Source organism: Callionymus lyra, chromosome 7, assembly GCF_982586985.1.
Source record: "Callionymus lyra chromosome 7, fCalLyr1.hap1.1, whole genome shotgun sequence".
NCBI lineage: Eukaryota > Metazoa > Chordata > Actinopteri > Syngnathiformes > Callionymidae > Callionymus > Callionymus lyra.
In genome coordinates, this window is record NC_141824.1 from 484,438 (window position 1) to 506,665 (window position 22,228).

At 39.8% G+C, this 22,228-nt stretch overlaps 1 protein-coding gene across 1 annotated transcript; it reads right to left on the reverse strand.

Annotated features, from left to right (window-relative positions):
- Positions 1 to 4,705: 4,705 nt before the first annotated feature.
- Positions 4,706 to 20,938, reverse strand: scn3b (sodium channel, voltage-gated, type III, beta). Its single transcript, XM_087795591.1, has 7 exons — positions 20,742 to 20,938; positions 20,560 to 20,683; positions 13,931 to 14,106; positions 7,993 to 8,221; positions 5,992 to 6,130; positions 5,084 to 5,167; positions 4,706 to 5,008 (listed from the first exon to the last, which is right to left on the reverse strand). The coding sequence occupies exons 2-6, from the start codon at positions 20,606 to 20,608 to the stop codon at positions 5,104 to 5,106; spliced, it is 657 nt and encodes a 218-aa protein (XP_087651717.1). The 5' UTR covers positions 20,609 to 20,683; positions 20,742 to 20,938; the 3' UTR covers positions 4,706 to 5,008; positions 5,084 to 5,103.
- Between the last annotated feature and the right edge of the window lie 1,290 nt (positions 20,939 to 22,228).

The following is a 22,228-nucleotide window of genomic DNA, read 5'->3' on the forward strand; positions in this document are numbered from 1 at the left end:
CCTGTGGAAGAAACAAAGAGAAGACGGATCTCGACTAAACACCTTCTATCTCACGCTGCATCGTGCCCTCACTCGAGAGCAAGACCTGGCCTGACAGGACGACCGTTGTCTCAGATTCTTTCAATTTTCTTAGTTCATTACACAACGTTATCCAATAATTTCATATCTTCAGATGATCTGACATTATTGAAGTCATGTGACGATGGTTTAGGTTCTCATCCCTCTGATCCTCCCAAACCCTCCGGCGGCTTCACCCTCAATAATGGAATCAATTTGTTCCGGTGCTGGCATTAAATCCACTTTTCCACATCTGACGGATTTCTCCTCTGAAGCCGCCGAGTCCATCACGTGAAGGGTCTGGATGTCACCTGGTGTTCTGACTTCATCTCGGTTCTTCTCCAACAGACGCTCTGGTCACACATGACTCTGGAGCTCCATCTCCCACAGGAACCCCTTCAGGAACCCCTTCAGGAACCCCTTCAGGAACCGTCTCGTGTCCGCCTCGAGGCGAGAGAATGTGGGAGTCGAAGTAATGACATCATTCCAGTCGATAGCAGCCCTGACGGCGTCACGCACCACGAGTCTCTTCAGCCATGATCTCCTCCGTGAGAAGATGTGCCACAAGAACCAAACCAACAGAGGCGACACGAACACACTCGTAACATGGTCCAGGACCTGAACGCATCGTCAGCATCTTCACATCAAAACTACTGTTTCAAGTCAACACAGTCGACACGACGATCGCGGAGAGAGATCCAGTAGATTCTCCCCCTCAGAGCTTCATACATGTTTCATGCTCTTCTGCAGCCGAATCTATCTTCAGCACCTGAAGCTTCCCTGGGATGATGGCATTGATTATACAGTCGCACAACCAGCTGTGACTGCTTTACATTCTCTCAACACATGAATCACATCTGGTTTTAAAACAAGTTCACATGCTGCAGTTCTTTGAGTGTCCACTTGAGGCTGCCAACAGAAAGACTGTTAATCAAAACACACTCAATGAAAAAATGACTTTTTTATTTCTTTTTTTACAAGAAATCGAAATAAAATACTTTTTTTTTCTGCAGACTTAACAATCATTTCACATTTTTATTTTTTTCTTGCTGTTCGGCAGTTTTCATGAATCATCAGACGTGTCAGTCATCAGACGTGTCAGTCATCAGACGTGTCAATCATCAGACGTGTCAGTCATCAGACGTGTCAGTCATCAGACGTGTCAGTCATCAGACGTGTCAATCATCAGACGTGTCAGTCATCAGACGTGTCAATCATCAGACGTGTCAATCATCAGACGTGTCAGTCATCAGACGTGTCAATCATCAGACGTGTCAGTCATCAGACGTGTCAATCATCAGACGTGTCAGTCATCAGACGTGTCAATCATCAGACGTGTCAGTCATCAGACGTGTCAGTCATCAGACGTGTCAATCATCAGACGTGTCAATCATCAGACGTGTCAGTCATCAGACGTGTCAATCATCAGACGTGTCAGTCATCAGACGTGTCAGTCATCAGACGTGTCAGTCATCAGACGTGTCAGTCATCAGACGTGTCAGTCATCAGACGTGTCAATCATCAGACGTGTCAATCATCAGACGTGTCAGTCATCAGACGTGTCAGTCATCAGACGTGTCAATCATCAGACGTGTCAGTCATCAGACGTGTCAGTCATCAGACGTGTCAATCATCAGACGTGTCAGTCATCAGACGTGTCAATCATCAGACGTGTCAGTCATCAGACGTGTCAATCATCAGACGTGTCAGTCATCAGACGTGTCAGTCATCAGACGTGTCAATCATCAGACGTGTCAATCATCAGACGTGTCAGTCATCAGACGTGTCAATCATCAGACGTGTCAATCATCAGACGTGTCAGTCATCAGACGTGTCAATCATCAGACGTGTCAGTCATCAGACGTGTCAATCATCAGACGTGTCAGTCATCAGACGTGTCAATCATCAGACGTGTCAATCATCAGACGTGTCAGTCATCAGACGTGTCAGTCATCAGACGTGTCAGTCATCAGACGTGTCAATCATCAGACGTGTCAATCATCAGACGTGTCAATCATCAGACGTGTCAGTCATCAGACGTGTCAATCATCAGACGTGTCAGTCATCAGACGTGTCAATCATCAGACGTGTCAATCATCAGACGTGTCAGTCATCAGACGTGTCAATCATCAGACGTGTCAGTCATCAGACGTGTCAATCATCAGACGTGTCAGTCATCAGACGTGTCAATCATCAGACGTGTCAATCATCAGACGTGTCAGTCATCAGACGTGTCAGTCATCAGACGTGTCAGTCATCAGACGTGTCAATCATCAGACGTGTCAATCATCAGACGTGTCAGTCATCAGACGTGTCAATCATCAGACGTGTCAGTCATCAGACGTGTCAGTCATCAGACGTGTCAATCATCAGACGTGTCAATCATCAGACGTGTCAGTCATCAGACGTGTCAATCATCAGACGTGTCAGTCATCAGACGTGTCAGTCATCAGACGTGTCAATCATCAGACGTGTCAATCATCAGACGTGTCAGTCATCAGACGTGTCAGTCATCAGACGTGTCAGTCATCAGACGTGTCAATCATCAGACGTGTCAGTCATCAGACGTGTCAGTCATCAGACGTGTCAATCATCAGACGTGTCAGTCATCAGACGTGTCAGTCATCAGACGTGTCAATCATCAGACGTGTCAGTCATCAGACGTGTCAGTCATCAGACGTGTCAATCATCAGACGTGTCAGTCATCAGACGTGTCAGTCATCAGACGTGTCAATCATCAGACGTGTCAATCATCAGACGTGTCAGTCATCAGACGTGTCAGTCATCAGATGTGTCAGTCATCAGACGTGTCAATCATCAGACGTGTCAGTCATCAGACGTGTCAATCATCAGACGTGTCAATCATCAGACGTGTCAATCATCATCTTCAGATCAGGTTCAGGGACAACAGGAAACACTGACGTCTTCTTCATTCTTCAGGTAACGAAGCTCGTTGTTGTGACTTGTGTTCAAGTGTCTCTGAATATGTTTCCAGATAAATTCTATTTCCTGAAGATGCATCGAAGTTCAATCATCTGGAGACTCTGAGGAAGTTTGTTCCAAAGTTTAGTTTGAAACAAACATGGATTATATTTGATTCAATATTTTTCCTTCAACTTATTGTATCTTTTGTATTTTCATGATGAAGTTCTTCAGATGAATTCTCTTCTTCTGTCCTTGAACATTCTTGACACGTCAGTGTTTACAGACGTGATGTCACTAGAGGGAGACAAAGACCTTTGATGACAAACACTGACGTCTGATGCGAGAAGTTCTGATCCACAGCTGAACGTCCTCTGAGGACACAAGAGCCGCAAGAGTTCCAGAAGTTCTAGTGTTTGTTTGTGCGCAAGAGAAGGACACGTGAGAGAATGTGGGCCACATTACTGGACCTGATCCTCTGGGAGTCCGTTGTACGAGCAGCGAGACCCTCGGGAGTGAACCTTGAATTGCACAGTAACAATGCATTCCAGATCCATAATGACATACTGTTGCAGAGTTTATGGGATGTGGCTCAATCAATAAGCCATTTCTGTGTCGTTGATGGATGGATCAAGTGGTGCAGTTTCTTACCTTCTTTCCATTCATAGCATACCTGACCTTGACGTGGTTTTGTGGACATTTGTTCACTTGAGAGAGAATTCATCTTTTGTAGCCGAGAATAGAACAAAAACACAGACTTTTACATCTTATTTCACACTTTCTGTGGAATATTTCTTCCACTTTTCCGACCCTTGAACGAACACTTGAGCAGAAACTATCAAGACGATCTTAAGGTCAAGTCTTTCTCCAAAACAAATGCCAATCTTCAGAAAATATGGTTTTAATCTTAACTGTGTAGTTTAATCTGTTTTAACGTAATTACAGCTGAAGTTTAGGTCTGAGCGTCTCTGCATGATTGACTTTAAAACATCTTCATCTTGTTTCATTTTATTAGTAGATTTGAATGTATTTCTCCATTTGTTTTGTGTCCAAATTGAATATTTTTTCGTTTGCCAAGATGTTGAATGTTTGCACTTCCTGTAGGATTTCTTTGAACAGAGTATTTTTAAAGGAGTTTTCAATCCTTGCTAAGAACTTTGTGTCGATAACACACTTCTATCAACACAAGATCTCACAACAACCTGCTTCCCATCGTTGCTATGACGACAGCTGTTGCTATAACGGTCGCAGCTGTGGGTCACGGCAGCGAAAAGATACACAACATCAATCTCTCACTGTCACTTCCTCTCTCACTTCCTCTCTTATCCTCCTTCGCTCTGTCGCTCCGTCGCTCCTCCAGCCTCGTCTCGCTGACCTGCTGATCCACGAGCAGAACTCAGGACTGAAGCGAGCAATTAAACCAGTTTCCAGAGAGAAGCTCAGGAAGTGACGCGTTAATGAGCAGAATCTCACTCTTGTTCCTTCTTCTCTTTGAACCCAAGACATCAATAAAGCTTTACCTTACCTTACCTTACCTTACCTTACCTTACCTTACCTTACCTTACCTTACCTTACCTTACCTTACCTTACCTTACCTTAGACCCTCAGACTCTCAACACACGAGGAGGATCAGCTGCGAAAACATCTCAGACACAAACATGAAGGAATTTCATTCGTTTAATCGTCAAAAACATTTTATTGTTCATGTTTATATCATTCAGTTTTCAGAGTGTGTGCTTCTGTTATCTTAACGTGACCATCTTCAACAAAATAATGCTATAAGTTGAATATTTGGCGACAAATAAAGACGTTAAATGCAGGAAAATGTCATATGTAGACATCATGATACGAGTTGCTGCAGAAATATATTCAAAAAAGGTTTGTTGCTCCTCCTGACACATGTTATAAAAGCAGTTTCTGCCAAAAACAACCAAACTCTCACCATAGTTACTTATAAAATGTTGACAAAATCATCATCAGAAGCTTCGCCGTGAAGCGACTCCTCAGACGTCACAGGATCCTTCAGAACCTGAACAGAAAGCCACGTTAGACTCGTGAGCTCAGGACGCTGTGAAGAGAAACACAAACACCACATGAAAAATACCGTTTCATTGTCAACATCTTTCATTCAGAAATGGCTGCTGTTGGATTTTCTTTCTGCTCAGAAGGAACGGACAGATAGTTTGTCCTGCAGTCGATAGAAGAGAGACGTCATCACCTGCTTCTACATGTTTACATGTTTACATGTTTACATGTTTACATGTTTGGAAACTGATTCACATGTTTGTCTCTATTTTCGTTCCCATCAAAACTGAGTGAAGATTATAACGATCATTAAAAATATATTATACAAACACAACACAAGTGTTCTCTCGCACCTTCTTACAGCGGAAGATTCTAGAAAACAACTATAAAAAAGACTAGATCAGTGTGTGTGTGTGTGTGTGTGTGAGTGTGTGTGTGTGTGTGTGTGTGTGTGTGTGTGTGTGTGTGTGTGTGAGTGTGGGTGTGGGTGTGTGTGTGTGAGTGTGTGTGTGTGTGTGTGAGTGGGGGTGTGTGTGTGTGTGTGTGTGTGTGTGTGTGTGTGTGTGTGTGTGTGTGTGTGTGTGTGTGTGAGTGTGTGTGAGTGTGTGAGTGTGTGTGTGTGTGTGTGTGTGTGTGTGTGTGTGTGTGTGTGTGTGTGTGTGTGTGTGTGTGTGTGTGTGTGTGTGTGTGTGTGGTGTGAGTGTGTGTGTGTGTGTGTGTGTGTGTGTGTGTGTGTGTGTGTGAGTGTGTGTGTGTGTGTGTGTGAGTGTGTGTGTGTGTGTGTGTGTGTGTGTGTGTGTGTGTGTGTGTGTGTGAGTGTGTGTGTGTGTGTGTGTGTGTGTGTGTGTGTGTGTGTGAGTGTGTGTGTGTGTGTGTGTGTGTGTGTGTGTGTGTGTGTGTGTGTGTGTGTGTGTGTGTGTGTGTGTGTGTGTGTGTGTGTGTGTGTGTGAGTGTGTGTGTGTGTGTGTGTGTGTGAGTGTGACTCACGCTGTGTCCTGCGCCTGCTTGTCAGTCCTGGAGATCTTCCTGTAGCAATAAATCATCTCCACCAGGAGCCAGAGAGTCAAGAAGACCAGCAGCAGATACATCATGATCTCAGAGTAGATCGCGGCCGAGTCGACGGTGGCTGTGGAGCAGAACATGTTTCATTCATCTGGTGTTTGTCTCACAGCTGAAGATGTTGCTGCAGCTCCGGCTGCTCTTCATGTTCTTCATTCACCAAAGATTTGAACCAAAGATTTGAACCAAAGATTTGAACCAAAGATTTGAACCAAAGATTTGAACCAAACATTTGAACCAAACATTTGAACCAAAGATTTGAACCAAAGATTTGAACCAAAGATTTGAACCAAAGATTTGGACCAAACATTTGAACCAAACATTTGAACCAAACATTTGAACCAAACATTTGAACCAAACATTTGAACCAAACATTTGAACCAAACATTTGAACCAAACATTTGAACCAAACATTTGAACCAAACATTTGAACCAGATAAAGTTGATTTGAGTGAAATGATGTGAAACAGCTTCTGAATGTGTTGATTGTTGTTGTGCGAGTCTAACAGAGGTCACAACCTTTGACCTCCACATGCATGTGCAGATGATGTTATCATTATCATGCTTCAGATCTTGACGATCGCATCAGAGACGATTATGAAGGTATTATGGGATGCAATGATCCAATATGTCGAGGCTAACGTGTGTTTTTCAAAGAAAGATAAATGCTTGTGTGTTGGTGGAGAACCTTTCATGCCTGAAGAACCTCTGAAGGATCCACATGATAGAAGATGTCACACACATGTCAACCTGTCATTTACACTCAGAACCATCATGAGCAGATGTTATCGAGTCACACTGCAGCGACATGTCAGTCCAGGAGGAGAAACTTTTCCAAGACATTCTTCAGTCGACGTCTTGATTTGAATCTGCAGTCGCTGCAGATCCGTGAGCAGCTGATCCTTCACTGACCCTCACGGGGTCACGGGGTCACAGGTCGACTGAAGGATGTGAGGACATTTGGTTCCACACAGAATGAGAAGCTTTGAAGAGTCAACCAGACATTTGTGGTTCTGAAGACAATCTTTGAGGTTTGAACCTCCATCAGATGTGACGTCGACTGAGGCTCCGGATCATCGAACCAACATGACTCGCAAAAGACTGGAATCATGTCCAGTAAACTGTGAGAAGAGAAGCTTGTTTGGGCCTCAGTGAAGGAAACTAGTGAACCGAGTAAGTTCATGGATCTTGTGATACATTGTTTAAAGTACCTGGAGTAAACTCAAGCAAGAACAAACTTCCATTCGCTCTGACTTTAGCTTGACTCGAGTGAAGTTGAAATATTGGATGTTTCTGTTAAAGTCATGTGAGGTTCTCTCTTGTCACCAACACACTGCTGAGCACAGGATGAAACATTCACAGCATGGATGATGACGCAGAATACGTTACCCTGTGTTAGCTTTGAATTAACCTTCACTCACAACAGAAGCAGCTTCGCAGAACAAAACACACACAGTTAAAACCAACCAGGCAGAAAAGCTCCAACGAAAAACACACTTTTAGCGACTGATCATTGAAACTATAATTACACTTTATGATCCTTAGTGGATTCTTAAAGTAAGACTTTATACTAGATCACAATAATATTTTCACTTAAACATGAAGTAGATCGAGTTGAAAATAACATCGTGATCATAGTTTAAACTACAGTGTTCAACTCAAATCTACACAAATCAATAGAATACATGATTACACAATACTGTGCTATAGATTTATACTTTATCCAATTTCAAGTTTACATAAAAGTACACACATGTCTGAAGACTAGAAAAACACAAAAGGAAAACAATCCTGTTCTAATGTAGACGTTCAAATATAAAATACAGATAAAGTACAATCAAAAAATGAATGAGATTTTCAACCTGAAGGATGTAAACAGAAGACGTGACACGATTGGTCGATATGGTCACATGTCAGTGAGAAGCTCACCTTCTTCCTTCACCTTCATTGAGATGTTCTTCACGATGGAGATCGAGGGAGAGAAGAAGTCAAACTCAAACTGACGAAAAACGTGGCACTCGTAAACCCCACTGTCATTGAAGGTGACATTTCGAATACTGATGGACAAGTCCTGCAGATCCTGACTCCCGTCCCACAACACACGACCCAGGAAGGGCCCGGGAAGCGCCACTGGATGGTCCACTTCAAACTTGTAGATCTGGAGAGAGTGAAGAACATCAACACAGAGAGAGTGAAGAACATCAACACATAGAGAGTGAAGAACATCAACACATAGAGAGTGAAGAACATCAACACACAGAGAGTGAAGAAAATCAACACAGAGAGTGAAGAACATCAACACAGAGAGTGGAGAACATCAACACAGAGAGTGAAGAACATCAACACAGAGAGTGAAGAACATCAACACAGAGAGTGAAGAACATCAACACACAGAGAGTGAAGAACATCAACACAGAGAGTGAAGAACATCAACACAGAGAGTGAAGAACATCAACACAGAGAGTGAAGAACATCAACACAGAGAGTGAAGAACATCAACACAGAGAGTGAAGAACATCAACACAGAGAGTGAAGAACATCAACACAGAGAGTGAAGAACATCAACACACAGAGAGTGAAGAACATCAACACAGAGAGTGAAGAACATCAACACAGAGAGTGAAGAACATCAACACAGAGAGTGAAGAACATCAACACAGAGAGTGAAGAACATCAACACAGAGAGTGAAGAACATCAACACAGAGAGTGAAGAACATCAACACAGAGAGTGAAGAACATCAACACAGAGAGTGAAGAACATCAACACACAGAGAGTGAAGAACATCAACACAGAGAGTGAAGAACATCAACACAGAGAGTGAAGAACATCAACACAGAGAGTGAAGAACATCAACACAGAGAGTGAAGAACATCAACACAGAGAGTGAAGAACATCAACACAGAGAGTGAAGAACATCAACACAGAGAGTGAAGAACATCAACACAGAGAGTGAAGAACATCAACACAAAGAGTGAAGAACATCAACACACAGAGAGTGAAGAACATCAACACATAGAGAGTGAAGAACATCAACACAGAGAGTGAAGAACATCAACACAGAGAGAGTGAAGAACATCAACACACAGAGAGTGAAGAACATCAACACACAGAGAGTGAAGAACATCAACACAGAGAGTGAAGAACATCAACACAGAGAGTGAAGAACATCAACACAGAGAGTGAAGAACATCAACACAGAGAGTGAAGAACATCAACACAGAGAGTGAAGAACATCAACACAGAGAGTGAAGAACATCAACACAGAGAGTGAAGAACATCAACACAAAGAGTGAAGAACATCAACACACAGAGAGTGAAGAACATCAACACATAGAGAGTGAAGAACATCAACACAGAGAGTGAAGAACATCAACACAGAGAGAGTGAAGAACATCAACACATAGAGAGTGAAGAACATCAACACATAGAGAGTGAAGAACATCAACACACAGAGAGTGAAGAACATCAACACAGAGAGTGAAGAACATCAACACAGAGAGTGAAGAACATCAACACAGAGAGTGAAGAACATCAACACAGAGAGTGAAGAACATCAACACAGAGAGTGAAGAACATCAACACAGAGAGTGAAGAACATCAACACAGAGAGTGAAGAACATCAACACAGAGAGTGAAGAACATCAACACACAGAGAGTGAAGAACATCAACACAGAGAGTGAAGAACATCAACACAGAGAGTGAAGAACATCAACACAGAGAGTGAAGAACATCAACACAGAGAGTGAAGAACATCAACACACAGAGAGTGAAGAACATCAACACACAGAGAGTGAAGAACATCAACACAGAGAGTGAAGAACATCAACACAGAGAGTGAAGAACATCAACACAGAGAGTGAAGAACATCAACACAGAGAGTGAAGAACATCAACACAGAGAGTGAAGAACATCAACACAGAGAGTGAAGAACATCAACACAGAGAGTGAAGAACATCAACACAAAGAGTGAAGAACATCAACACACAGAGAGTGAAGAACATCAACACATAGAGAGTGAAGAACATCAACACAGAGAGTGAAGAACATCAACACAGAGAGAGTGAAGAACATCAACACATAGAGAGTGAAGAACATCAACACATAGAGAGTGAAGAACATCAACACACAGAGAGTGAAGAACATCAACACAGAGAGTGAAGAACATCAACACAGAGAGTGAAGAACATCAACACAGAGAGTGAAGAACATCAACACAGAGAGTGAAGAACATCAACACAGAGAGAGTGAAGAACATCAACACATAGAGAGTGAAGAACATCAACACATAGAGAGTGAAGAACATCAACACACAGAGAGTGAAGAACATCAACACAGAGAGTGAAGAACATCAACACAGAGAGTGAAGAACATCAACACAGAGAGTGAAGAACATCAACACAGAGAGTGAAGAACATCAACACAGAGAGTGAAGAACATCAACACACAGAGAGTGAAGAACATCAACACACAGAGAGTGAAGAACATCAACACAGAGAGTGAAGAACATCAACACAGAGAGTGAAGAACATCAACACAGAGAGTGAAGAACATCAACACAGAGAGTGAAGAACATCAACACAGAGAGTGAAGAACATCAACACAGAGAGTGAAGAACATCAACACAGAGAGTGAAGAACATCAACACAAAGAGTGAAGAACATCAACACACAGAGAGTGAAGAACATCAACACATAGAGAGTGAAGAACATCAACACAGAGAGTGAAGAACATCAACACAGAGAGAGTGAAGAACATCAACACATAGAGAGTGAAGAACATCAACACATAGAGAGTGAAGAACATCAACACACAGAGAGTGAAGAACATCAACACAGAGAGTGAAGAACATCAACACAGAGAGTGAAGAACATCAACACAGAGAGTGAAGAACATCAACACAGAGAGTGAAGAACATCAACACAGAGAGTGAAGAACATCAACACAGAGAGTGAAGAACATCAACACAGAGAGTGAAGAACATCAACACAGAGAGTGAAGAACATCAACACACAGAGAGTGAAGAACATCAACACAGAGAGTGAAGAACATCAACACAGAGAGTGAAGAACATCAACACAGAGAGAGAAGAACATCAACACAGAGAGTGAAGAACATCAACACACAGAGAGTGAAGAACATCAACACAGAGAGTGAAGAACATCAACACACAGAGAGTGAAGAACATCAACACAGAGAGTGAAGAACATCAACACAGAGTGAAGAACATCAACACACAGAGAGTGAAGAACATCAACACACAGAGAGTGAAGAACATCAACACAGAGAGTGAAGAACATCAACACAGAGAGTGAAGAACATCAACACAGAGAGTGAAGAACATCAACACACAGAGAGTGAAGAACATCAACACAGAGAGTGAAGAACATCAACACAGAGAGTGAAGAACATCAACACAGAGAGTGAAGAACATCAACACAGAGAGTGAAGAACATCAACACACAGAGAGTGAAGAACATCAACACAGAGAGTGAAGAACATCAACACAGAGAGTGAAGAACATCAACACACAGAGAGTGAAGAACATCAACACACAGAGAGTGAAGAACATCAACACACAGAGAGTGAAGAACATCAACACACAGAGAGTGAAGAACATCAACACACAGAGAGTGAAGAACATCAACACAGAGTGAAGAACATCAACACACAGAGAGTGAAGAACATCAACACAGAGAGTGAAGAACATCAACACACAGAGAGTGAAGAACATCAACACACAGAGAGTGAAGAACATCAACACACAGAGAGTGAAGAACATCAACACACAGAGAGTGAAGAACATCAACACACAGAGAGTGAAGAACATCAACACACAGAGAGTGAAGAACATCAACACACAGAGAGTGAAGAACATCAACACACAGAGAGTGAAGAACATCAACACAGAGAGAGTGAAGAACATCAACACACAGAGAGTGAAGAACATCAACACACAGAGAGTGAAGAACATCAACACAGAGAGAGTGAAGAACATCAACACAGAGAGTGAAGAACATCAACACACAGAGAGTGAAGAACATCAACACAGAGAGTGAGGAACATCAACATAGAGAGTGAAGAACATCAACACACAGAGAGTGAAGAACATCAACACACAGAGAGTGAAGAACATCAACACACAGAGAGTGAAGAACATCAACACAGAGTGAAGAACATCAACACAGAGAGTGAAGAACATCAACACACAGAGAGTGAAGAACATCAACACACAGAGAGTGAAGAACATCAACACACAGAGAGTGAAGAACATCAACACACAGAGAGTGAAGAACATCAACACAGAGAGAGTGAAGAACATCAACATAGAGAGTGAAGAACATCAACACATAGAGAGTGAAGAACATCAACACAGAGAGTGAAGAAAATCAACATAGAGAGTGAAGAACATCAACACCCAGAGAGTGAAGAACATCAACACACAGAGAGTGAAGAACATCAACACACAGAGAGTGAAGAACATCAACACAGAGAGAGTGAAGAACATCAACACACAGAGAGTGAAGAACATCAACACACAGAGAGTGAAGAACATCAACACACAGAGAGTGAAGAACATCAACACACAGAGAGTGAAGAACATCAACACATAGAGAGTGAAGAACATCAACACACAGAGAGTGAAGAACATCAACACAGAGAGAGTGAAGAACATCAACATAGAGAGTGAAGAACATCAACCCATAGAGAGTGAAGAACATCAACACATAGAGAGTGAAGAACATCAACACATAGAGAGTGAAGAACATCAACACACAGAGAGTGAAGAACATCAACACATAGAGAGTGAAGAACATCAACACATAGAGAGTGAAGAACATCAACACATAGAGAGTGAAGAACATCAACACACAGAGAGTGAAGAACATCAACACATAGAGAGTGAAGAACATCAACACACAGAGAGTGAAGAACATCAACACATAGAGAGTGAAGAACATCAACACATAGAGAGTGAAGAACATCAACACATAGAGAGTGAAGAACATCAACACATAGAGAGTGAAGAACATCAACACACAGAGAGTGAAGAACATCAACACATAGAGAATGAAGAACATCAACACATAGAGAGTGAAGAACATCAACACATAGAGAGTGAAGAACATCAACACACAGAGAGTGAAGAACATCAACACACAGAGAGTGAAGAACATCAACACATAGAGAGTGAAGAACATCAACACATAGAGAGTGAAGAACATCAACACATAGAGAGTGAAGAACATCAACACATAGAGAGTGAAGAACATCAACACACAGAGAGTGAAGAACATCAACACATAGAGAGTGAAGAACATCAACACACAGAGAGTGAAGAACATCAACACATAGAGAGTGAAGAACATCAACACATAGAGAGTGAAGAACATCAACACATAGAGAGTGAAGAACATCAACACATAGAGAGTGAAGAACATCAACACATAGAGAGTGAAGAACATCAACACACAGAGAGTGAAGAACATCAACACATAGAGAGTGAAGAACATCAACACATAGAGAGTGAAGAACATCAACACATAGAGAGTGAAGAACATCAACACATAGAGAGTGAAGAACATCAACACACAGAGAGTGAAGAACATCAACACATAGAGAGTGAAGAACATCAACACACAGAGAGTGAAGAACATCAACACATAGAGAGTGAAGAACATCAACACATAGAGAGTGAAGAACATCAACACACAGAGAGTGAAGAACATCAACACACAGAGAGTGAAGAACATCAACACAGAGAGAGTGAAGAACATCAACACATAGAGAGTGAAGAACATCAACACATAGAGAGTGAAGAACATCAACACCCGCTCACGAGGAGCTCGTTGAGTGTGAGACCTACTAGAGTTCTGGTGACTGTAGAGGAAAGTTCTGTGTTCTGTAGGTAGAACCACTCCACGAGGGTCTTTGCTTTGACTTCCTCCCTCTTCATGCAGGAGATGCAGCTTAACTTCATGTCTTTACCTACGACAGCTTCTGTCCCTGAAGGAACGTCAACACACACCAGCTGGATCAGACCTGAGAGCGAGAAGTTACCTTCGTTAGATACGTTTATGACACAAGTGTAGATGATCAAAGGAAAGTTAAAAGTGTTTTAATGGTAAAAAAAAGTTTCAACTCTGGTGTCATTAAACATCAACTAGTATCAACTCTGGTGTCATTAAACATCAACTAGTATCAACTCTGGTGTCATTAAACATCAGCTAGTATCAACTCTGGTGTCATTAAACATCAACTAGTATCAACTCTGGTGTCATTATACATCAACTAGTATCAACTCTGGTGTCATTAAACATCAACTAGTATCAACTCTGGTGTCATTAAACATCAACTAGTATCAACTCTGGTGTCATTAAACATCAACTAGTATCAACTCTGGTGTCATTAAACATCAACTAGTATCAACTCTGGTGTCATTAAACATCAACTAGTATCAACTCTGGTGTCATTAAACATCAACTAGTATCGACTCTGGTGTCATTAAACATCAACTAGTATCAACTCTGGTGTCATTAAACATCAACTAGTATCAACTCTGGTGTCATTATACATCAACTAGTATCAACTCTGGTGTCATTAAACATCAACTAGTATCAACTCTGGTGTCATTATAAATCAACTAGTATCAACTCTGGTGTCATTAAACATCAACTAGTATCAACTCTGGTGTCATTAAACATCAACTAGTATCAACTCTGGTGTCATTAAACATCAACTAGTATCAACTCTGGTGTCATTAAACATCAACTAGTATCAACTCTGGTGTCATTAAACATCAACTAGTATCAACTCTGGTGTCATTAAACATCAACTAGTATCGACTCTGGTGTCATTAAACATCAACTAGTATCAACTCTGGTGTCATTAAACATCAACTAGTATCAACTCTGGTGTCATTAAACATCAACTAGTATCAACTCTGGTGTCATTAAACATCAACTAGTATAAACTCTGGTGTCATTAAACATCAACTAGTATCAACTCTGGTGTCATTAAACATCAACTAGTATCGACTCTGGTGTCATTAAACATCAGCTAGTATCAACTCTGGTGTCATTAAACATCAGCTAGTATCAACTCTGGTGTCATTAAACATCAGCTAGTATCAACTCTGGTGTCATTAAACATCAGCTAGTATCAACTCTGGTGTCATTAAACATCAACTACTATCAACTCTGGTGTCACTAAACATCAACTAGTAACAACTCTGGTGTCATTAAACATCAACTAGTATCAACTCTGGTGTCATTAAACATCAACTAGTATCAACTCTGGTGTCATTAAACATCAACTAGTATCAACTCTGGTGTCATTAAACATCAACTAGCATCAACTCTGGTGTCATTAAACATCAACTAGTATCAACTCTGGTGTCATTAAACATCAACTAGTATCAACTCTGGTGTCAATAAACATCAACTAGCATCAACTCTGGTGTCATTAAACATCAACTAGTATCAACTCTGGTGTCATTAAACATCAACTAGTATCAACTCTGGTGTCATTAAACATCAACTAGTATAAACTCTGGTGTCATTAAACATCAACTAGTATCAACTCTGGTGTCATTAAACATCAACTAGTATCAACTCTGGTGTCATTAAACATCAACTAGTATAAACTCTGGTGTCATTAAACATCAACTAGTATCGACTCTGGTGTCATTAAACATCAACTAGTATCAACTCTGGTGTCATTAAACATCAGCTAGTATCAACTCTGGTGTCATTAAACATCAACTAGTATCAACTCTGGTGTCACTAAACATCAACTAGTATCAACTCTGGTGTCATTAAACTTCAACTAGTATCAACTCTGGTGTCACTAAACATCAACTAGTATCAACTCTGGTGTCATTAAACATCAACTAGTATCGACTCTGGTGTCATTAAACATCAACTAGTATCAACTCTGGTGTCATTAAACATCAGCTAGTATCAACTCTGGTGTCATTAAACATCAACTAGTATCAACTCTGGTGTCATTAAACATCAACTAGTATCAACTCTGGTGTCATTAAACATCAACTAGTATCAACTCTGGTGTCATTAAACATCAACTAGTATCAACTCTGGTGTGATTAAACAACAACTAGTATCAACTCTGGTGTCACTAAACATCAACTAGTATCAACTCTGGTGTCATTAAACATCAACTAGTATCGACTCTGGTGTCATTAAACATCAACTAGTATCAACTCTGGTGTCATTAAACATCAACTAGTATCAACTCTGGTGTCATTAAACATCAACTAGTATCAACTCTAGTGTCATCAAACATCAACTAGTATCAACTCTGGTGTCATCAAACATCAACTAGTATCAACTCTGGTGTCATTAAACATCAACTGGTATTAACTCTGGTGTCATTAAACATAAACTAGTATCAACTCTGGTGTCATTAAACATCAACTAGTATCAACTCTGGTGTCATTAAACATCAACTAGTATCAACTCTGGTGTCATTAAATATCAACTAGTATCAACTCTGGTGTCATTAAACATCAACTAGTATCAACTCTGGTGTCATTAAACATCAACTAGTATCAACTCTGGTGTCATTAAACATCAACTAGTATCAACTCTAGTTTCATTAAACATCAACTAGTATCAACTCTGAAGTCATTAAACATCAACTAGTATCAACTCTAGTTTCATTAAACATCAACTAGTATCAACTCTAGTTTCATTAAACATCAACTAGTATCAACTCTGGTGTCATTAAACATCAACTAGTATCAACTCTAGTTTCATTAAACATCAACTAGTATCAACTCTGGTGTCATTAAACATCAACTAGTATCAACTTTGGTGTCATTAAACATCAACTAGTATCATCTCTGGTGTCATTAAACATCAACTAGTATCAACTGTGGTGTCTTTAAACATCAACTAGTATCAACTCTGGTGTCATTAAACATCAACTTGTATCAACTCTGGTGTCATTAAACATAAACTAGTATCAACTCTGGTGTCATTAAACATCAACTAGTATCAACTGCGGTGTCATTAAACATCAACTAGTATCAACTGTGGTGTCATTAAATATCAACTAGTATCAACTCTGGTGTCATTAAACATCAACTAGTATCAACTCTGGTGTCATTAAACATCAACTAGTATCAACTCTGGTGTCATTAAACATCAACTAGTATCGACTCTGGTGTCATTAAACATCAACTAGTATCAACTCTGGTGTCATTAAACATCAACTAGTATCAACTCTGGTGTCATTAAACATCAACTAGTATCAACTCTGGTGTCATTAAACATCAACTAGTATCAACTGTGGTGTCATTAAACATCAACTAGTATCAACTGTGGTGTCATTAAATATCAACTAGTATCAACTCTGGTGTCATTAAACATCAACTAGTATCAACTCTGGTGTCATTAAACATCAACTAGTATCAACTCTGGTGTCATTAAACATCAACTAGTATCAACTCTGGTGTCATTAAACATCAACTAGTATCAACTCTAGTTTCATTAAACATCAACTAGTATCAACTCTAGTTTCATTAAACATCAACTAGTATCAACTCTGGTGTCATTAAACATCAACTAGTATCAACTCTGGTGTCATTAAACATCAACTAGTATCAACTCTGGTGTCATTAAACATAAACTAGTATCAACTCTGGTGTCATTAAACATCAACTAGTATCAACTGTGGTGTCATTAAACATCAACTAGTATCAACTCTAGTTTCATTAAACATCAACTAGTATCAACTCTGGTGTCATTAAACATCAACTAGTATCAACTCTGGTGTCATTAAACATCAACTAGTATCAACTCTGGTGTCATTAAACATCAACTAGTATCAACTCTAGTTTCATTAAACATCAACTAGTATCCACTCTAGTTTCATTAAGCATCAACTAGTATCAACTCTGGTGTCATTAAACATCAACTAGTATCAACTCTGGTATCATTAAACATCAACTAGTATCAACTCTGGTGTCATTAAACATCAACTAGTATCAACTCTGGTGTCATTAAACATCAACTAGTATCAACTCTGGTGTCATTAAACATCAACTAGTATCAACTCTGGTGTCATTAAACATCAACTAGTATCGACTCTGGTGTCATTAAACATCAACTAGTATCAACTCTGGTGTCATTAAACATCAACTAGTATCAACTCTGGTGTCATTAAACATCAACTAGTATCAACTCTGGTGTCATTAAACATCAACTAGTATCAACTCTGGTGTCATCCATGCTTGACCAATCACAGCAGGTGGGTGTGGTTACAGTCAAGTGATTTCAGTGGGCGGAGCTTAAGATCATTTCCTAACATAAAGTCTGAGATTTATTCATTTTAAAATCTGGAAGATTTAGAAAATATATTTGGAATATCAAATAAAATCTGCCTCAATTTTCTATTATGGGCAAACAAAATTACAAAGGTTTATATTGTTAAAATATTGTGTATTATCGTTCCAGCCACAAGATCAGTTGATATTTTATACTTCATTCTTCATATGATTAAAATTGACCACTTTTGTTCGTGTTATTAAGTGTTTTAAACTTTATTAATATCATTATTTCAAGCAAACAATGAGGTTCAGGAAACAAAGACAGATGAGATCATTGTTGTGTTCACTCAACTTAGAGGTTCATGGTTCAATTCCTGCTCTTGCTTTTGGTCAAAGTCGTAAAGTCTGGACGTGTCTGACCCTCAAGTGATGGAAGATGACGATACATAAAGTTTTCTTCATCTTCTGGCTTCGACTCTGAAATTAAATCCTTGTTTTGTAAGTCATTTATATTTGTAGATATTTTCCAGACCAGGGTCACAAAGAACTTAAACAATCAAAACAATATTCAATAAAATACAAACGTAAAGATCAACATAGAGACAAACACAATAGTCTCAGAGAATCAAGATCAAATGAAAGTGTGTTTAGATGTTTCTTGAAGGAGTCAGTAGATCATCAAACACAGATGTTTCTTAAAGGAGTCAGTAGATCATCAAACACAGATGTTTCTTGAAGGAGTCAGTAGATCATCAAACACACATGTTTCTTAAAGGAGTCAGTAGATCATCAAACACAGATGTTTCTTAAAGGAGTCAGTAGATCATCAAACACAGATGTTTCTTGAAGGAGTCAGTAGATCATCAAACACACATGTTTCTTGAAGGAGTCAGTAGATCATCAAACACACATGTTTCTTGAAGGAGTCAGTAGATCATCAAACACACATGTTTCTTGAAGGAGTCAGTAGATCATCAAACACAGATGTTTCTTGAAGGAGTCAGTAGATCATCAAACACAGATGTTTCTTAAAGGAGTCAGTAGATCATCAAACACAGATGTTTCTTTAAGGAGTCAGTAGATCATCAAACACAGATGTTTCTTAAAGGAGTCAGTAGATCATCAAACACACATGTTTCTTGAAGGAGTCAGTAGATCATCAAACACACATGTTTCTTGAAGGAGTCAGTAGATCATCAAACACAGATGTTTCTTGAAGGAGTCAGTAGATCATCAAACACAGATGTTTCTTGAAGGAGTCAGTAGATCATCAAACACAGATGGTTCTTGAAGGAGTCAGTAGATCATCAAACACAGATGTTTCTTGAAGGAGTCAGTAGATCATCAAACACAGATGTTTCTTGAAGGAGTCAGTAGATCATCAAACACAGATGTTTCTTAAAGGAGTCAGTAGATCATCAAACACACATGTTTCTTGAAGGAGTCAGTAGATCATCAAACACAGATGTTTCTTGAAGGAGTCAGTAGATCATCAAACACAGATGTTTCTTGAAGGAGTCAGTAGATCATCAAACACAGATGGTTCTTGAAGGAGTCAGTAGATCATCAAACACAGATGTTTCTTGAAGGAGTCAGTAGATCATCAAACACAGATGTTTCTTGAAGGAGTCAGTAGATCATCAAACACAGATGTTTCTTAAAGGAGTCAGTAGATCATCAAACACAGATGTTTCTTGAAGGAGTCAGTAGATCATCAAACACAGATGTTTCTTGAAGGAGTCAGTAGATCATCAAACACAGATGTTTCTTGAAGGAGTCAGTAGATCATCAAACACAGATGTTTCTTGAAGGAGTCAGTAGATGTTCTGATGTTGGTTTCTTAGCATGTGTTTGTTATGTGTGTCACTCAGTCATGACATGTTTTGATTTGATTGACATCTGGTCTTGAACGACACATCTTGGTCGACTTCTTGGATTTTGCCTTAAGGTGTGAGTTTAACCTTGTGTTTAATATCATTGTGTAGTTTGTTCGAAAAGACTGTGAGTCTAAAGAATATCGACGTGTCCAGACTAATGGAAGCATGAGCAGGAAGTGGGATCAGAAGATAGAGATCTTTAAGTGCAGCACTGATCGAACTGATCGCGTCACAGTTACAACTCTGTAACTTCCTGAGGTTCTTCAGAGTCAAGGATGTTTTCACAGAGAAGATGTTGATGCTTCAGGTTGAGAAGATCAAACTCACCGATACACGAGGTTAGAATGAAAGTCTGCAGCTCGACTCTGGTCCACATCTCAAGACGAGGATCTTCTTCAGCACCGAGGACAGCGACTCTTCAACAGCTGGAGCCTCGAGACCCCGCTCGCCTCTACGGGAAACACCAGCGAATCAAACACATCCTTAACGATGGATTCAGTCTAAGTTACCTGGCAGTGCGTTGGATTCTGTCACCCGCGTGCGCCGCCTGTCGAACCGCAGCCCAGAACCTGTGGATTCTACGACGATTAAATAAAGCTCGAGTCTCAACAAACACGTATAAACGCGAAGAAACGAGTGAGAAGTGATTCCTTAACAACGTGTCGAAACATTACGACTTAAATCTAGACTTTACGAGCAAATCTCAGACGAGCTTCTTTGTTTATGAGTTCTCGCTGCAGAAGATGATGCGCATGCGCGAACAGATCCCCGCCTCCACCTCACGGTTGATCATGTGATCATGACGTCATCATATCATCATCTCTTCATGTGAACTTCTTTACTAAAGTTAAGACATGATGAGGTTAAAAGGTTTTCTGTCACCAGCGGGATTCATGGAGAATAAAAATAAAACAATAACAATAACAATAACAATATACGTCACAAGCCTTCTAGCCTCGACTTCCTGTCAATCACAGAAACACGACCGAGCAGAAAAGTTAGTTTTGAACGAAGTTTATTCAAATTAATAAATAAGTTATTTCTTCTTCTGTTGATTGAAAATCAACTTTTTCATCCCATCCTGAAACTAAAAGATGTGTTTGTACTTTAAAGTACTTTCATATCAATTCACACTTTAGAGAGAGAGAGAAATACATGGAGAATAATACATACAATATATAGTTATACAAGGTTTTGAAACAAATACATGGACTGAAAAAATATAATGATTATTCAGTAAATAAGTTTGTATTATTGTAAATATATTTTTAGACCAGAGTCACAAAACAATATGTAGTTAAAAATACAAACAAATGTAAATACTTTAAAATATCAAGACAACGGAGAGACAAACAACAACAAGATAATCAATAAAAACCTCAATTCAATGTGTCTTAAGATGTTTCTTGAAAGAGTCAGTAGATCATCAAACACAGATGTTTCTTGAAGGAGTCAGTAGATCATCAAACACAGATGTTTCTTGAAGGAGTCAGTAGATCATCAAACACACATGTTTCTTGAAGGAGTCAGTAGATCATCAAACACAGATGTTTCTTGAAGGAGTCAGTAGATCATCAAACACACATGTTTCTTAAAGGAGTCAGTAGATCATCAAACACACATGTTTCTTGAAGGAGTCAGTAGATCATCAAACACAGATGTTTCTTGAAGGAGTCAGTAGATCATCAAACACAGATGTTTCTTGAAGGAGTCAGTAGATCATCAAACACACATGTTTCTTGAAGGAGTCAGTAGATCATCAAACACAGATGTTTCTTGAAGGAGTCAGTAGATCATCAAACACACATGTTTCTTAAAGGAGTCAGTAGATCATCAAACACACATGTTTCTTGAAGGAGTCAGTAGATCATCAAACACACATGTTTCTTGAAGGAGTCAGTAGATCATCAAACACACATGTTTCTTGAAGGAGTCACTAGATCATCAAACACAGAGATGTTTCTTGAAGGAGTCAGTAGATCATCAAACACAGATG

Bases quoted from the DNA above. Each gene is read 5' to 3' on its own strand.
- scn3b (XM_087795591.1), bottom strand. From the start codon at position 20,608: ATGTGGACCAGAGTCGAGCTGCAGACTTTCATTCTAACCTCGTGTATC. The intron at 8,222-13,930 runs GTAGGTCTCACA...CACTCTCTCCAG, and splicing joins CTACAGTCACCAGAACTCTA to ATCTACAAGTTTGAAGTGGA. The intron at 6,131-7,992 runs GTGAGCTTCTCA...TCTGCTCCACAG, and splicing joins AATGAAGGTGAAGGAAGAAG to CCACCGTCGACTCGGCCGCG.